Here is a 17,422-nt window from a genome sequence, read left to right as displayed (position 1 = left end):
CCTCGCGAGGGCCGGGGAGGTTCGGGAGCCCCATCCCCCTGGCGAGTGGGAATGAGCTGGCTGGCCACAGGACAGGACAAGTTGCCCTCTGACGGGCGGGGGCTGAGGGCCCAGGAGGCAGGGTGGGGGTCTGGCAGGGGGTGTCTCCCATCACTGCTGGGTAACTGACATGGCTCCCCCTCCTTCCTGACTGGGGCTTGAGGAGACGCTCTTCACCCCTACGTCCCACTTAGGACAGTCTTGCAGATTGGCACAGATCAGAGCCGGAGGGCCGCCTGCTGCGGGCTGGAAGCACCCTGGAGACGAACAAAGGGTCTGCGTGCACAGCCGCTGCGGCTCGAGTGCAGCTCGTACCGGGGGAGTGTCTGCTTGCAGGGCTCTGGGGCCTGTGTCTGCCCACCAGGAGGGGAGAACTTTCAGCTTCGGTGGGAGCTGTCTCTGGCCAGGCCCCTGGCCACGGGGATGGCCCAGAAGCACTAATTCCCCTGGCGTGCTGGAGGGGCACGGCCGACTACAGGCACCCCCCAGAGCCCTGGCCCGCCCCACCCAGAGGCCCCCCGAAGCGGAGGGTCCTTACTCAGGGTGGTGGCCGACGAGGAGCCTCAGGGAGGGGAAGTCTCCTTTGGCGGCGGCGTAGTGAAGAGGCAGGGCGCCTGTGTCTGTGGCCACGGTGGGGTCCCCACCGCCGTGACGCAGCAGCCAGTTCACCACCTCGGGGTGGCCGAAGCGGGCAGCCAGGTGCAGGACTGTGGCACCAGAATTGTCTCTGTCCTGTGGGAGGAGAGCCCATTAGTCCTAAGGCCTGGTCCTGCCCCCACCCCCCGCTCGGACCGCGTCCTGCATCCCACCAGCCACTGGGGCAGTTCTGTCCTCGGGCACCTAACTGGCCCTCTTTGAAGCTCAGTCCATAGCGGCAGCACGGTGCCATCCATGCTGGGCTTTCTGAGGCCCGCAGGGCACGCTGTCATCGCCCCAGCAGGAGCACCTGCCTGTCACCCAGGTGCTCAGGGGACACCTGAGGGAGCCGCTGGGCCAGGAAGAGTGGGCTGTTGGGCCCTGCTGTCAGGGGTCGGGGGAGCAGCCCCTGCGCCCAACCCCTGCCTCCTCCCTCTCTTCCTCCCCAGGTCTCACAAAGGGAGAGGCCTCCGGGTTGACGCATGTCCAATGACCCAATCTCAGTGCAGAGAACTGCCCCACCACCAGCAGGCTCCCTGCTCCCAGCTCCCCGCCCCGAACAGGCTATGTCCTTGCCGCTGGCTACTGGTGGGCAGGGCCGGGGCAGTCAGCCAGTGGTGGTACGTGTGGGATGGAGGCAGCCCTTGGGAAGGGTTTGGGCAAGACCCCTCCCAGGCACCCCAAAGGGGATGATGGTTTAGGCCCAGAAGTGTTGAATGAGTCTTCCGTGAACATCCAGGTGTGTGTGTCTCTTGCGGGAGGGGCTTGGCAAATGCTGTTTATGTGACCTGCAGGCCAAGACGGACAGACATCCAGAAGGCTGGACTCAGAGGCTGGGAGTTTGGGACAGTGGGCACCGGTTCTAGAACAGAATGAGCTCCCAGCACCAAGCACGTGGGGGGACGGAGAGGTGGGCAGGGAGCTGGGCAGGGGCTCGGGGAAGGGGGTGGGGCAGCCGTGGAGGCTGGCACGGGTTACCGGCGTCAGAGAAGGGAAGCTGCTCTGCACGCCCACCTCCGCCCCCGCCCAGAGAGAGGGCATTTGGGAACAGGTGTGGCCGAGGCAGGGGGTGCTGGAGAGACCCTGAGCTTAAGGAAGGTGAATCTCAGTAGCATGAGAACCTCTGAAGCTCCTCTAAGAAATGCAGGGAAAAGAGGGGACAGAGGGAACGGGGCCCAGGGGCACGACGGGGAGGTCACAGTTAGGGGCTATGGGGTGGGGGGCAAACAGACCGGCTGTTGGGCAAGAAGAGAGGCAGGGAGGAAGGGGGGGCAGAGAAAACAGTCCAGAGGAAGCGGAGGACAATGCTGAGACTCCTCTGTGTGTGGAATGCCTGGGGAAGACCAGAGACAGCTGCAGCTTGTCCTCCTGAGCCCAGGGGACAAGGCTGGCTAGAGGTGACCCAGACAGGCCCATAGTGAAGTATGCCCTGCGCCCCAGCTCTTGAGAAAGGCCCTCACTTCCCACTGGCCTTGGGGATTGTGGGTCTGAGGCTCCAGGGGGTCCTGATGGCTCTGCGCCTCTGGGTGAGGGTGGCAGTAAGGAGAGAATCACAGGCCTATGACCTGTCTCGAAGCTCCAACAGCTACGTGGGCCCCAGGAGCCTCACGTGCTATGGCCCGTACCCTAAAGCTGCTTATCTCCCTGAGCTGAGCAGGGCCCCGGATCTGGGTCATCCTCCCCCTACACACACACTGGGGCAAGAGGGTGGGAGACTTGATAAGCCGGGCACAAGGCCGCCTGCTCCTTGGGCGGGGGAGGCTTCTGGCCAAGGCTGGACACCGGGATCGGGGAGGCGTGCCACCTCCCAAAAGAGTGGGCAGGGACCATGTGCCAGGAACTCCTGATAACAGAGCTAGCCCGGAGATAAGGAGCCGGGCCATCTCCCAGGAAGGGTGGGATGGGAGGCCTGGCCATCCTGAGGCCAGGAGGTGGGGGGATGGGGTCTGGGCACCGCCAGGACACAGCCAGCCAGCTCAGAGTCAGCCCTGCTTCCTCGCCTTCTGTATCCAGTTAACACCGTGGTCCTTGTAAGTGGGAAATCAGTTCCGTTCCTCCCTCCACTGGCTTTGCCCTACAACCACAGTATCGGGCAAATTCCTAACGCTAGCCTATGAGACCCTCTAGGACCTGGCCCTGCGGTTTTCTCCCTCCCTCAGCCCGCTGCAGACATGCTCGCCTCCCTGCTGTCCTTGCTACAGGACAAGATGCGACCCCCTCAGGGCTTTGTACTCCCTGCTCCTTGGGCTTGGAGTTCTCTGGTCGCCACCTGGCCACTTCCCTCCCATCAGCCAAGACTCCCTTCAGAGGTCACTCCTCAGAGGGGCCTTCCCAGGCCACCTTGCCCACGCAGCTCCCGTCGCTCCCCACCACGTGGCCTAGCAGTACCTGGCGTTACGTGGTTTACTTTCTAGACTGTGTGCTTGCTGTTCACTGCCCCCGTGGACTGGCGGCTCCCGGAGATCAGGGGCGCACCTGAATCCCCGGGCCTGGAACCTGCTAGATGCTCTGCGTCCAGCAGGATTCAGCAGGAGAGCTACACGTGAGGGCCCGAGCTGCCTTCTCCAGCTCAGGAGAGGCCAGGTTGGCTAACACCAGCCTGGTGGCCATTGACTGAGACCTACTTGGGTCTCAGGGCAGGAAGACTCGGGCTGGCCTGAAGCAGCTGGGAGGCCAGAAGGTGCCGATGTCCTGGGATCAGCTCAGGTCCTTGGGAGGCCCCCCCATTACCAGCCCCCACCCTCTCCTCGCCTTAGGGACACAGGCACCTCAGCCTCGGGTGGGCTGTAGGATTTTGTGCAAACCGCCCCCACCCCACCCCGGCCCCCTGCCACTTCCCAGACCTGATCCTGGAGGACATGGGCTTCTGACTCCAGGCCCTTTGTCCCCCTCCCCTGCCCACTCTCCAGGACTCCCTGGATCACTGTGCTTCCCCCACCCCCCAGTTGAGCCCCATTCCATTCTGGTTTCCTATCACCCAGATGCTCTTCTAGGCAGTGGCCAGGGCTTGCCAGGGCATCTGCCCGGGTACTCTCAACCCGGGGAGCCCACCCCGCCCCAAGCCCACTGGAGGGAGCTCCCAAGCCCATCCCCCCCTTAAGACCCGAGGGCTCCAGACCAGAACTCTCTCCTGGGGAGGAAGCCCCCCCGGGTGCCCCGTGCGCGGCGCGGACTCACCTGCACTCTGCAGCCTCCCTGAGAGAGCAGCCACATTAGGCAGCTGAGGTGGCCGGTGGCGGCGGCGTCGTGGGCCGGCGTGGCGCCGTTGCGCGCGCTGGCCGCGGCGGGCAGACCGGCCTCCTCCACCAGGAAGCGCAGACAGTGCAGCTTGCCGGCGCGGGCCGCGTGGTGCACTGGCAGCGCGTCCAGCGGGTCGCGCAGCGAGGGCCCCAGCAGGCGGGCGGCGTGCAGGGACCTCAGCACGTCCAGGTCGCCCTGGCGCGCCGCCTGAAGCGTCTGCTCCAGGGCCATGGTGCCGCCCGCGGCGCCGCGACCCGGGGCTCAGCGCGGCTCCCGGGGCGCCATGCGTCTGTCCTCGGGCACCGGGAGAGCCCGCGGCGCGACCGTCGGGGCCTGCGAGTGGGGAGGCGGAGCAGCTGCCGGCCCGGCCTCGGCCCCGCGCTGCCTCGCCCGCTCCGCTCCGCCTCCGCCGAGCTCTGGGGCTGGGGGCCCCCGCGGCGCCCAGCCTAAGCCTCGGGCCCGCCCCCCGCGCCGCCTCCTCCCGGCCCCGCCCGCCGCTGTCCGAGTCCCCGGCCCGCCCGCCGCCCGCCAGCCGCAGCAGCGCCGAGGGCCGGACTCCGGTGACAGAGGCGGTGCGCCCAGGGACTTCTCTCCATATTTACCTCCGGTCGAAAAGCAGACCCCGGGACTTCCCTTGGTCGTCCAATGGTCAAGAATCCGCGCTCCCAATGCATGGGGCGCGGGTTCGATCCCTACTCGGAGAACTAAGATCCCACAGGCTGCGCCGTGCAGCCAAAATATTAAAAAAAAAAAAAAGCAGACCCCGGTGATCAGAGCCGTCCAGGCGCTGGCGGGCAGAGCCCCCAGACGAACTGATTCATCCACCCAGTGCCAGTTCCTAGGCACTGGGGGACACGAGCCAGCAAACGATGACCGCAGTTCCAGAGAGTGACAAGTGTGATCAGAGCAGGAAAACGGGGACTTAGTAAGTTATAGGGGCTACGTGGGCAGTCGGGGAAAGGGGAGGTGCGGTGGGCTGGGCTTTATTCAAAGGCGCGTACGTAGTCGCATTCCAGGTGTGGGAGACTTCGAGGGCAAAGGCCGTGCGCTAGGAACAGGCCTAACAAGTCCCTCAGGGGCTCTGGGTCTATGCCCTGGCAGGTGGCCATGGGTGCTGGGCACTCAGCCCTCCTTGGTCCCTCCAGACCCCCAAGAACTGCTCACGTAGCCTCCCTGAGGCAGGGAGGGAGAGAAGGGGAAAAGGAGAGTAATGCCTGGTGGGCTCTGGTTTCCGGATCTAGAGACCCTGGCCTCAGAGAGCACCCAGAGCTGCCGCTGGCTGGCTGTCTGAGGTGGGGCAGTCAATCGTGAGCTTGAGGGCCCGGGGCTGCCCAATGGAGAGAGACGGGAAAGCAAGGGCTGGGGGGCAATGGGGAGGTGCGCCAGAGCTGTTGCCCGGAGAGCAGGGCCAGGACCCCTCCCCAAGGGGGCAGGATGGCCCTGGGAGGGCAGCGGGCCAGGAGAGCACACGTGCGCCAAACCACCCTGCCTGCTTGGCCGGAAGCCCTTCTGGGAGCTGGAGGGAGGCACAGCAGGCTGGACAGGAGGAAGAACTGCTAGAAGATGGGAGCTGTGTAGCTGTGGGAGCACAGTCAGCACATCGGCAACTTTGAAACATCCTGTGCCCTTCCTGCCCGCCCTCCCCGTCACCCCCACCTCCCCGCTGAAGCCCCGTGAGGGCTGTGCACTGGGCTATTTCACCCAGCGGGTAGCGGGACAGGTACAGGATGGTGCTGGAAATGCTTCAGAGGGAAGCGGCTTCCAGGAACAGTGGGAATCCAAGTCCCTGGGACCAACACCAGGTGGCGCCACGTGCAATGGGCTCCAGCGCTCCGTGGCACCCTCCTAAACTGGAGCCTCTGGACCTGAGTGGCCAGGTGGGTTTCCAGCCACTTTCACCACGCCAGACCTGCCTCACTCTCCCATGGGACCTATGACGGCTGGGGTCTGGGACCCCTACCCAAGGGGACAAGGGGAGGGAGGCGTCTTATCCTGTCAGCCTCAGTGCTTCGACTGGCTCTTGGTGCCTGCCAGAGCCGCCCTCCTCTAGCCCACCGAGCGGAGCTGTACCCTGAGGCCTGCGAGTGGCAGGGGTGCTTTGATGACAAAGAGCTAAATGGCTTATCTTGAGGGCCCCTCCCTTGTGCTTCCTCCATGAAAAAAAAAAAAAATCCCTGCACTCCCATGTTGGCTCCCCTGGTCCTGGACACCCTCAACTGTCACATGGTTTTGTCATTTTGGGGTCCAGATCGGGGTGATGTGCTGTTGCTATGGCACTGGGCAAGGCAGGAGAGACAACCCTGAGCCGCTCCCGCTGCTGATAGAGACATCTCCATAAAAGTCACGTGTGAGCACTCATCCTTGCTGACCATCTTGTCAGACTCGTTTCTGAGGATGCCACTCAAAGTCAGGCTGAGATCCAGGCCTTCTCTGTCCTTTCTGGGCTGCACCGGGTCCACGGGGTCCTGCTCAGCATCTCTAGCGAACCCACACCAGCAAGAACATATTTTGGGAAGCCCTACTGCTTACCGGGCACCATGCCAGGCTTCACCTGCATATTTAGCCCCATAGGGATGCTATGAGAGAGGTACAACACTATACCCATTTTACAGCTGGGGAAACTGAGGCACAGGGAGGTTTTTTTTTTTTTTTTTTGTTTGTTTGTTTGTTTGTTTTTTTAATTTGTTTGGTTTTATTTATGGTTTCCTTTGCTGTGCAAAAGCTTTTAAGTTTAATCAGATCCCATTTGTTTATTTTTTGTTTTTATTTTCATTACTCTAGGAGGTGCATCAAAAAAATCTTGCTGTGCTTTATGTCAGAGGGTGTTCTGCTGATGCTTTCCTCTAAGAGTTTTATAGTATCCAGTCTTACATTTAGGTCTTTAATCCATTTTGAGCTTATCTTTGTGTATGGTGTTAGAGAATGTTCTAATTTCATTCTTTTAAATTGTTTGTTTGGTTTGGTTTTTTAATGTATCTTGTCCACAGTGGCACAAATAGAAAGGGGCAACGCTCAGGGGCTGACACTCACAGAGGCTGACCTTGCTGTGCCCTTCTTCCCTCTGCACCTGAAGTTCCCCTTTCCCAGAGCACCCACAATGTCTCCCACACTCCAGATGTCAGTTGAGGGGCTCCCTCCCCCACCAGGATGCTTCCTCTCATTCTTCTGCTGGGATCAGGCCATCTGCCCACCTGTTGTGTGGAAAACACCTGTTCAGACCTCTCCCCCCACCCAAGAGCAGGCACCCAGGTGGAGTGTGTCCCCACTGTACCCTAAGTGGTTCCAGCTTCCCTAAAACCTGCACCCCCATACCCTGTCCGCTCGGTTGTCTTACCTAAGTTCCCCTGGTTATAAATGACTTCTTCCTCCAGGTAACCAGCAAAACCCCCAGAATCCTTTGGTTGAAAGGAACAGCAATAGGAGAAGACAAGAGAGACTTAAGATCTGGGGTAACTGAAAATGGAGTCTGCTTCCCCACCCTCCAGGCTTCAAACCGTGGTCCACAGGCATGGAGGGGGATGTTCCAGAAAGAATCTTCCTCCCCAGGAGCTAGTTTCAGGGTATCTCAGCAAGGATGTAGATGTTGGTGCAGGGGGGCCTGTCAGCACAGAGCTGAGTGAGCCAGTGTGTGTGGCCAGGGGTGGCATGTGGGGCATCAGTTAAGGATCCATGAAGTCCTTTTCTTGAGCCCCTAAAGAATAATTAATGAGGTAATTCTATGGTGGTCCAGTGGTTAGGACTCCGCACTTTCACTGCCAAGTACACGGGCTCAGTCCCTAGTCGGGGAACTAAGATCGCAAGCCAGGCCGTGTGGCAGAGAGAGAGAGAGAGAGAGAGAGAGAGAGAGAGAGAGAGAGAGAACATTTAATAACCTTGGAGGAGGCCGGCCCATAGGTACCCTGAGCTCAGCGATTCAATTTGAGGAGACAGTGGCTCAGGCATGCCCAGGCTCTGCTCCGCTAGATATGTTGACTTATTCTCATAGTTAGGACTGTTAGGGGGATAATGGAAAGGAGGGCCAAAAGGCGCTTGACATACAGCATGTGCTCCATAAGTGGTGGCCAGTCAGGTACGGGTGGCGTGAGCTCCCACTCGCCCGGATGCTCCGGGCTCCTTCCTGATGGGCGCGCTGGTCTTCTCAAGCCCTGCTTGGGGAGCACGCGGCCGAGGGGACTTAGGCGGAGCGTCGAAGGTGGGGCGCGGAGATGGGGTTTGCGCGGCGGAGGGGAGGGGCCCCGTCCAGCACCCAGGACAGCGCCGGTCGGCTCCGCCCTGTGGTTCCTCCTCCCGGCCCGGCTAGGTGGGTCCAGCCCGCCATCCGCCCGCGGGTCGGCCCGGCAGTCCGCCCAGGACTGCCCCGCCCTGCCCGTCACGTGAGCTCCGCCGGTCCTGTAGGTGGGAGCCCGGAGCTGGAGACAGTGAAATGAAAATGAGTTCCGGGCGCTCCTGGGTCGCCTCGTTTTCTCTGGGCCTCAGTTTCCCCGTTCAAAACCGAGGACAGGGGAACCAGGTGGTCCCTAACTCGGTGAGGGCCGGAGAATTCTATGGAGCCACCGGGGTCCTAGTTCTGCCTGGCCAGTTTCCAGTCGTTAGAGCCGGAGCAAGTTGAGGTCTCTTTCCGGGCCTCAGTCTCCCCTTACAGCCCCGCAGAACAACTGGTGGGCCGAGTCCCTCCCCATAGTAGAAACCCGAGTGGTAGCTCCCTGAGGCCCGGGACTTGGGGGTCCTGCCGCCGCTGGGTAACCTGCCCAAGCCCAGGGCGGGGCTCAGAGGAGGCGCTGATCCCGAATGAGGGAAGAAGGGCGGCGTTGGACAAGAAGGGACAAGGGCCTGGCGCCACCCGCTCGCCTCCTGCCCGAGGGTCAGGGCAGCGAGGGCTTCGATGGCGCCCACACGCACCCCTGCAGGTGCTCTGGGAGGAGGGCGCCCCGGGCTCGCAGCAGATGGGACTCGAAGGCCTGGAGCGGGAACCCGGGGCCTCCGCCGTGCCCCCTTCCGCCCCAACCCCGCGCAGGAACAAAGGTGGAGGTGGGACCCACAGAAGGCCTGGCTCCGCGGGGCGGGACGGGGCGGAGCGGGCTCGCTGCCTCCTTAAAGCCGGGCTGCGGGCGTGGCGCGCGCTCCACTGGCGCCCGCTCGGGCCGCGCACCAGACCTCTCTGCGGGCCTCAGTCTGCGCTCGGTGTCTGGGCGGGCACCAGTCTCCCACGCGCGGGCCCGGCAGCGGCGCCGCTTTCCCGCCGAGCATGGGGCTGCCTCGGAGGGCAGGGGACCCGGCGGAGCTGCGCAAGGTAGGAGCTGGGGCCTGGCGGCAGGGCGCAGAGCGGCGGGGGCGGGGGCCTGGACGGCGACCCTTGTAACCGCGGCCTTCGCGCCCGCCTGCAGAGCCTGAAGCCACTGCTGGAGAAGCGCCGCCGCGCGCGCATCAACGAGAGCCTGAGCCAGCTCAAGGGCCTCATCCTGTCGCTGCTGGGCAGGGAGGTGAGTGCCGGGGCGCTCGGGTACAGGCCGGGCGCACTGGGGCTGGGAGTAGGGGGCTCCCGGGGCGCGGGGCGAGGAGGCCTGGCGGGCCGAGATGCCCTTGCCGGAGAAGCCGACGAGGGGACAACGCGCGGCGCCCAAGGCTGAGCCCGGGTAGGACAGGCTCGGCGGAGCCGACCCACCGCGGGCTACGGCAGGCCCGACACCAGCTCCTGGGAGCGCGGTACTCACGGCAGCCTGCCGGAGCTCTGTCTTGTTTGTCCCTTTCTCTGTCCCTCTCCTTCGTGGCCGGGCGCAGAGCTCCCACTTCTCGAAGCTGGAGAAAGCGGACATCCTGGAAATGACCGTGCGCTTCCTGCAGGAGCTGCCTGCGTCCTCCTGCCCGACGGCAGCGCCCAGTGAGTGACCCTGCCCCGCCCCGGCCCGGCTCCGCGCCCCGCGCCCCTCACTCCACCCCGCGCCTCACGCCGCTCTCCGTCCGCAGCGCCCTCCGACAGCTACCGCGAGGGCTACCGAGCCTGCCTGGCGCGCCTGTCCCGCGTGCTACACACCCGCCGCGTCCTGGAGCCCGCCGCGAGCGCTCGCCTGCTGGAGCACTTGCGCCGGAGGGCGGCCAGCGCCACCCCCGACAGCGGGCGCGCGGGGGACTCCTGCGGCCCGCCCGCGCCCTCCCCGCCGCCCGCGCCCTTGCCACCTGCACCTCCTCGGGACCCAGGCCTCTGGCGGCCCTGGTAGTCCCCTGGCTGGCCCACGGGACCCTGCTGACAGCGTGGGACCAGGAATGCTGGACAGACTGAGGAAGCTCTTGGTGGCGGCTTTCCTTCCCACCACGGGGGACCAGCCTGGTACCTACAACCTGGCCAGACCTGGATGTTTGTGAGCTGTGTGGCAGACTGACCTCCATGGAGGCTCGGGAAATAAGAGGAGAGGCCCACTCTCAGCCCCAACTTGGAGTGTCTGGGCTAGAGATGAAGGGGCAGGTGGCTGCAGGGAGAAGAAAAAGCCTCCCACCCCAGTTGGTGGAAGGGTTCTAGAGCTGGGCCAGCCACTGCTGCCTGGGCAGCCCACACACCTGCCCCAGCGCTGGCACCAGCCCAAGGGCTGGGCCAGGAGCTCACCTGAGCCAGGTGCAGCATTCTGCTCTGACTGGTCACCACCCTCCCAGCCCTGCTTGAACCTGCCTTCTCGCCAGCTCAGCTTGGTAACCTCTGGGCACACAGCAGCAATGGTCTGCGGGGCTTTGAAGGCTGGGGAGCCATGACCTCCACTCCTGGGCTCCCTGCCTAAAGCTTCCAATTATAGGGACAGGATGCAGCCAGGGCTCTGTGTCCCTGGGGGTGGGGGCTTCCTTAGGTAGTCTTGGGGAGGATTTATTTCCCCAAGCATTAAGTTAACACCTGTGTACCACACACCGGGCCAGGTGGTCTTGGGGTGTGAAGAAGGGGGTGGGACAAGAATGAGGGTACCCTGTGGCCTTAAGGAAGCTTGCCACCCTGAAGGGCCCAGGTCCAGCACAGAGCTGGTGCTAGTGTGAGGTGAGCAGGTCCCATGTCCTGGAGCAGCAGAAATTCAAGGGGTGATACGGCAGGTTAAGGAACAGGAATCCGCCTTTCTCATTTTCTCTTTTGAACTGCTCTCTGCCACTGTCAGGACAGATAACTGGAAGCAACTTGTTCTTAAGACTTTTCTTTCTTCCCCATGGAAGCCAGAGAGCCTTCAAAGGTCCAGTGGTGGTGGTGGGGTGCTGTGGATCCCAGCAGTGGTGGGGTGCTGTGGATCCCAGGAGAAGGCCGGAGCATCTGTGGCCCACTCTCAGTCATGTTCCCAGCATCTCATGGGGATTCGCTGAGCATTTGTGGGAGGTTGCGAGTCCTCCCCCCGGTCCCCGGTCCAACAGCCTGTGCACTAGGACCAGGGCACTAGGAGCAAGAAGATAGAGCTGATGGGGGGGGGGTCACTAAACTGAGCTATGCCACATAAACCCATGATGACCATGGCACTGATTCTGGTGGCAGGATGTGGGGAAGCGGTGGGCGTTACTGAAGAAGTCAATGTGAAGACAGCAGGGTGAGCCCCCAGCAAGGTGGGCTGTCCTACTGCCTGTCTGGGCCCAGCTGGCTGGACTGTAAGCTCCTGCGGGGCAGGGCTGGGGCTGAGTGTACCGCTCTGTCCCCAAGGAACTCGGCACGTGGTGGGTCCTCAATAAACATCGTGAACCAACGAAAGGGTGATGTGACGGGCCCACACTCTACTGAACCCCGACAGACTGGCTGTTGCCTCAACTCCTATCCCCCGAGCCCTAATATCACTTTGAAAAGCTGCCACACCAGAGCATGAGCTCCCTGGGACAAATGTGGGGAAGGGTGTGGAGAGTAGGGAGGGCAGTTCCTGGGAACGCAAGCCTGCTTTCCTGAGCTGCCAGGAACGAGTGGAGGGGGCCACGTAACCCACAAGCCCACGCTCACCGTGAGAGTTCAAGTTTCCCCCTCGGGTCAAGGACTCCCATCCATCGGCACAAACTGGGCAGACTCCTTGTCCCTTTAAATAAGAACTTTCAGTATGTGTCGAAATTCGGTAAAAACTGACCAACCAGAGGCCCCTCTCCTCCTTTCCACCACTGCTTGCTTCTGAGCTCCATCTGGGTCCCCAACTCTGTGACTCTCGTTGATCTGACCCCAATCAAGCCACAATACAAGCAGTCAGGGACGGGGCGTGTAGGTAGGCCAGTGACACACAGGGTCAGGCATTCTGGGGATCTGAGCCGGAGGCCAGCCAGGCCTTGGCAAGGAGCTGAGACATGCCTGGGTGGGTGAGGCTCTGAGCCTGAGGCGAGAAGCCAATTTCCCAGCAGGGACGTGCAAGAGCTGCCTAGAAGGTCTCAGCTGGTCCTCTGAGTTGGGCCTGTGAAACAGGGACGCCCACATCCCTCCCCTACAGGGCCCCTGCAGGCGCCTCCCCCTGGCAGCTCCCCAGGTATTCCCAGAGCCCCGTCTCATGGCCAAAGGTGAGTCGAGGGCAGAGCGGGCTTCTTCTGCGTGGGTGGGAAGCCGCCTCACTCGGGGGCATTTAAGGATCCTTATAAGGCTCACAGAGTGCCCAGTGAACAGCTCTTGCAATGTCCTCTCTGTTCTGGTCCCATGACTGAGTCTAACTCTGGTTATCACGCTTGGTTAGAGGCAAGGCTCCCATGTCTCATAAACCAGTGGGTGAAATCGTCCAATGACCCAAGGACCATCAGAGCACTGAGCTGTCGGGGAAGTTCAGGCTGGGGCCAGGCCCCACCTGTCCCCTCGCAGCAGTTGATGTGGAGAGGGCAGATCTCGTTTCCATGAGGATAAAGAGCAGGTTGCCAAGGAGGACTCCTCTAATAAACATTTACAAATTACTCTGCTCCACCTGTGAAGCCCAGACTCTCAGGATGAGTCTTCCACTGGTTTATCTGGAATAGGATCAGGATGAACATAGCCTGCGGGGAACGTCTGGAAAAATCTGTGGCTTTGAAGAATCCTCGCCACCGTGCTTTGGGGTGACCACTCTGGAGACAGCGGCAGCACGTCCCCATCATGTGCAGGCAGCCACCTCCTACTCGAAACATCAATAAGCAGCCATATTTACTTCTTATTTTTTTTAATTATTTTTTTTTTGGCCTTGTCGCAAGGCATGTGGGATCTTAGTTCCCTGACCAGGGATCGAACCCGTGCGCCCTGCATTGGCAGTGCAGAGTCTTAACCACTGGACCGCCAGGGAAGTCTCCATATTTAATTTTTTTTTTTTTTTTTGCGGTACGCGGGCCTCTCACTGTTGTGGCCTCTCCCGTTGCGGAGCACAGGCTCCGGACGCGCAGGCTCAGCGGCCATGGCTCACAGGCCTAGCCGCTCCGCGGCATGTGGGATCTTCCCGGACCGGGGCACGAACCCGTGTCCCCTGAATTGGCAGGCAGACTCTCAGCTACTGCGCCACCAGAGAAGCCCTAATTTTTTTTTTAATTAATTAATTTTTGGTTGCGTTGGGTCTTCGTTGCTGTGCACGGGCCTTCTCTAGTTGCAGCGAGTGTGGGCTACTCTTCGTTGCGGTGTGCGGGCTTCTCACTGCAGTGGCTTCTCTTGTTGTGGAGCACAGGCTCTAGGCGTTCTGGCTTCAGTAGTTGTTGCACACGGGCTCAGCAGCTGTGGCTTGTGGGCTCCAGAGCGCAGGCTCAGTAGTTGTGGCAAACGGACTTAGCTGCTCTGTGGCACGTGGGATCTTCCCGGAACAGGGCTCGAACCCGTGTCCCCTGCATTGGTAGGCAGATTCTTAAACACTGAGCCACCAGGGAAGTCCCCCATATTTACTTTTTAAAAACACACCAGGGTGGGACTTCTCTGGTGGTCCAGTAGTTAAGACTCTGTGGTTCCAATTCAGGGGGCGCCGGTTCGATCCCTGGTTGGGGAACGAAGATCCCACATGCCACGCGGCACAGCCAAAAAATTAAAAATAAAGTGACGAGAGATTGTTAAAGCAATAATTGGTTATTTAAAACACACACACACACACACACACACACACACACACACACCAGCTTGCTATAGCCGGTCCAGAGAACTAACCCACCCAATGGTGTTATTTCCCTTGGTTTTACTTTTTGCCTGGCCCCCTTCCCCGTGTGGGTGCATCTCTGGGGTGCTGGGTGCCTGCGTGCGCGTGTGCGTTCCTGTGCAGCCAGGTGGCCACGCTGCAGAGAGCTGCTCGGGCACTCGATGTTGGGGAGAAGGCAGCCACCCACTGAGTGTTCCCAGTGAGGAACTGGTTTCACTCTGGGTTTTGAGAGGCCCTGGCAAAAGCCCCAGCCACTTAAAGCAGCTGTAATAAAACTCTGAATGGTTTCAGGAGCGTGAGAAGGGCGCTAGAGGGCACACCCTAGGTGCACACGTGGTGTCTTGTCACCAAAGGGCCATTGGGGGGCAGTAGGGAGCAAGGGCTGGTGGCTGGTCCCACGACCGCGCTTTGTGAGCCAGGGGTTCCCTGGCCTGGGGGCTAAGGAAGGAGATTTCCAGCTGAACATGTGCCTGCCGCTGGTTCTGTTTGGAGGGAGGGCCCGAGAGCTGCCTGTCTTGGTGCTCGGTGAATTAAAAACCTCGAGGAACACAGGACAAAGTTCTTAAAGAACAAAGAACCATTCTGGACCTCAGAAATCAGAGACAGATTCAGGTTTTATGGGGACTACATTTTGAGGCCCTAAGTAAGAAAACATGTAAAATTATGAGTATAGATTTAGGATGGAAGTGAATATTTATTCAGAAGGAAAAAATGAGTCACTTCAAACTAGTGGTGCCTGCAGGTTGATGTCCCATCCCTTTTGGTTTCTCCTTAAGCAATTTACCAACATGCTTCTATAAATATGCTTCCTGGTGACAATCCTGGCCTCCCCCTGCTCCTAGAATTTTTTAAATTTAATCCTGGACCCTCGGCAGTAAAAGCACAGAGTCCTAACCACTGGACTGTGAGGGAACTCCCTCCTAGAACATTCTACTACCTGTCCTTGCTTGTGGGCGATCCAAGCTTAAGCCTCAGCAGCCTCATGGTAAATCCACCTCTACCCAGAATGGGCTCTGGGTCTCCTTCAATGACGATAACAAGACAAATGCCTTCCATTTGCTTCCTCCACCCGTTTCAGGCTAAATATTACAAGGTATAGACTCACACAAACATTGACATCATTCACGGCAATTTTTTGCACCACCTGGAAAGCTTGTGAAATGCAGATTTCTGAGTCCCACCTCCAAGGGTTCTGATTCCCTGTGTTTGAGTCAATAGCCTCATACCTTTCACCTGATGGGGGGGGTCAATCTGCTTGAGCGGAAACTCCCTGGCGGTCCAGTGGTTAGAACTCGCCACTTTCACTGCCGAGCGCATGGTGCTCAATCTCTGGTCGGGGAACTAAGATCCCATGGTGAGGCAAAAAAAAAAAAAAAAAGATATATATATATATATATATATATATATATACTTCAGCAAAGAGGCCACTCCTGAGTATGGGGGCAGCTGGGGGCTGGGCTGGGCGGGGGTGGGAATGGGAAGTTAGCATTCAGCTGGGTACAGAGTGTCCGTTTTGCAGGATAAGAAGAGTTCTGGAGATGGAATGGTGGTCATGGTTGCACAGCACTGTGAATGTACTTAATACCTCTGAACTGCACGTGTAAAAATTGTTGAGATGCTAAATTTTATGTGTATTTTACCACCAAACAGTAAACTAAAAGATACCTTATCTGGAATTGGGGCAGCTACTCAACTGGGTCCTCTGGGATCCATCTGGTTTCTCAGGAACCAGACTGGTCAAGTGAATGAAGCTGCGATGCATCCTTTAGGTCTTTTAAGTCTGGCATTAATTCTTGCCACTCTAGGAATCTACATTGTTTTGATTTACTGTCTTGGTTGGGGGCAATTTGGAAGTTTGCACTTTTTTTAAAACAATGTGTTAGTAATTTATTTTTATTTATTTATTTATTTTTGGCTGCGTTAGTCTTCGTTGCTGCGTGCGGGCTTTCTCTAGTTGTGGCGAGTGGGGGCTACTCTTCACTGAGGCGCGCGGGCTTCTCATTGTGGTGGCTTCTCTTGTTGTGGAGCATGGGCTCTAGGCGTGCGGGCTTCAGTAGTTGTGGCACGCAGGCTCAGTAGTTGTGGCTCGCGGGCTCTAGAGTGCAGGCTCAGTAGTTGTGGCACACGGGCTTAGTTGCTCCGCGGCATGTGGGATCTTCCCAGACCAGGGATCGAACCCATGTCTCCTGCATTGGCAGGCGGATTCTCAACCTCTGCGCCACCAGGGAAGTCCTGGGACCTAGCTATTTAATCCGGAACCACTCAGTCTAGGAATTTAGTCCAGCAGGTGGTCAGAGCCAGGTTTTTTGTGTCCTGGATTTGTCCCCCAATCAGATTTTGAGCTTTCTGAAGAACAGAATGGGGACTTCCCTGGTGGTCCAGTGGTTAAGACTCCACGCTCCCAATGCAGGGAACTAGATCCAGCATGCCACAACTAAAAGATCCCACATGCCGCAACTAAAGTTCCCACACGCTACAATGAAAATTCCGAGTGCCACAATTAAGACCCGGTGCAGCCAAATAAATAAATATTAGAAAAAGAAAAGAACAGAATGTCTCCAACTCTCCTGGTGATGTGCCCACCTATACAAGTAGCGCAGGGCCTCAGGAAATCCTCATTCCATTGCACTGTCTGGGAAGGGTTGTTTAGAGAGAAAGAATGAGCAGGGAAGGTGACCACAGAGAGGAAGAGAGGCCCTAACTTATTCGTGTGCTGGGCCCCTTACTTTCATTATCTCACTTAATCTTCCTAAAGGTCTGGAAGGTGAGTATTTTTACACCCATTTAACAGATAAGGAATTCGCCTTGCCTAAGGCTCCAAAGCTGGCTGTTGCTCCCGGGTCCCATCATAAGAAATCCATCCATTTCAGGACCCATACTGCGAAGACATGGTGGTTAAATAGGGTTGGTGACCCTAGACGCTTGCACACTAGAAAACGAAACTTTTAGTGTAATAATCTTGAAATGATAGACATGATCGGTCAGCTCCCTCTGTTCCCGGGACTTAGAGATGTGTGGTGGGCCGCCTCGCTGGTCTGGTAATGCAAGAGTAACCAGGATGAGTTATTTCAGTATAAATGGGCGAGCTTGAGTTCCACGGGTTTTGATTTTTAAAAATCTGACTACAGAAGCAATTTATGTATATTGTAAAAAATTGGGAGAAAGTCAAGTCTCATACGGAGTAATGGCTCTCTGAAATTACAGCACATTGAGACTTCCCTGGTGGTGCACTGGTTAAGAATCCCCCTGCCAACGTAGGGGACACGGGCTCCAGCCCTGCTCTGGGAAGATCCCATATGCCACAGAGCAACTAAGCCCGTGCGCCACAACTACCGAGCCCACGTGCCACAACTACTGAAGCCCCCATGCCTAGAGCCCGTGCTCCACAACAAAGAGAAGCCACCTTAATGAGAAGCCCGTGCACCGCATCGAAGAGTAGTTCCCGCTCGCCG

The 17,422-nt window shown here is 59.0% G+C and overlaps 2 protein-coding genes across 4 annotated transcripts in view; one reads left to right on the top strand and one right to left on the bottom strand.

Annotated features, from left to right (window-relative positions):
• Positions 1 to 4,333, bottom strand: part of ESPN (espin) — a 31,762-nt gene extending 27,429 nt beyond the window's left edge. For all 3 annotated transcript variants that reach the window (XM_032639387.1, XM_032639398.1, XM_032639408.1), the window contains exons 1-2: positions 3,853 to 4,333; positions 578 to 771 (exon numbers count right to left, since the gene is read on the bottom strand). In XM_032639387.1, the coding sequence (XP_032495278.1) occupies positions 578 to 771; positions 3,853 to 4,146 (488 nt within the window). In that variant the 5' untranslated portion in view covers positions 4,147 to 4,333. The remainder of the gene's footprint in view (positions 1 to 577; positions 772 to 3,852) is intronic.
• A 4,827-nt stretch (positions 4,334 to 9,160) lies between these two features.
• On the top strand, positions 9,161 to 10,130 carry HES2 (hes family bHLH transcription factor 2). The gene is made up of 4 exons (XM_032627186.1): positions 9,161 to 9,205; positions 9,300 to 9,395; positions 9,694 to 9,793; positions 9,880 to 10,130. Exons 1-4 carry the CDS (start codon positions 9,161 to 9,163, stop codon positions 10,128 to 10,130), a joined length of 492 nt encoding a protein of 163 aa, XP_032483077.1.
• Positions 10,131 to 17,422: the final 7,292 nt, after the last annotated feature.

This window comes from Phocoena sinus, chromosome 1 (genome assembly GCF_008692025.1).
Source record: "Phocoena sinus isolate mPhoSin1 chromosome 1, mPhoSin1.pri, whole genome shotgun sequence".
NCBI lineage: Eukaryota > Metazoa > Chordata > Mammalia > Artiodactyla > Phocoenidae > Phocoena > Phocoena sinus.
Note: the sequence above shows the minus strand (reverse complement) of the source record. Positions and strands in the feature narration are given on the sequence as shown.

What these genes read in the sequence shown, in the direction of transcription:
- HES2 (XM_032627186.1), top strand. Translation starts at nt 9,161, where the DNA reads ATGGGGCTGCCTCGGAGGGCAGGGGACCCGGCGGAGCTGCGCAAG. An exon ending in ACCCGGCGGAGCTGCGCAAG is followed by an intron (nt 9,206 to 9,299) that starts GTAGGAGCTGGG and finishes GCCCGCCTGCAG; the next exon opens with AGCCTGAAGCCACTGCTGGA. An exon ending in CTGCCCGACGGCAGCGCCCA is followed by an intron (nt 9,794 to 9,879) that starts GTGAGTGACCCT and finishes CTCCGTCCGCAG; the next exon opens with CGCCCTCCGACAGCTACCGC.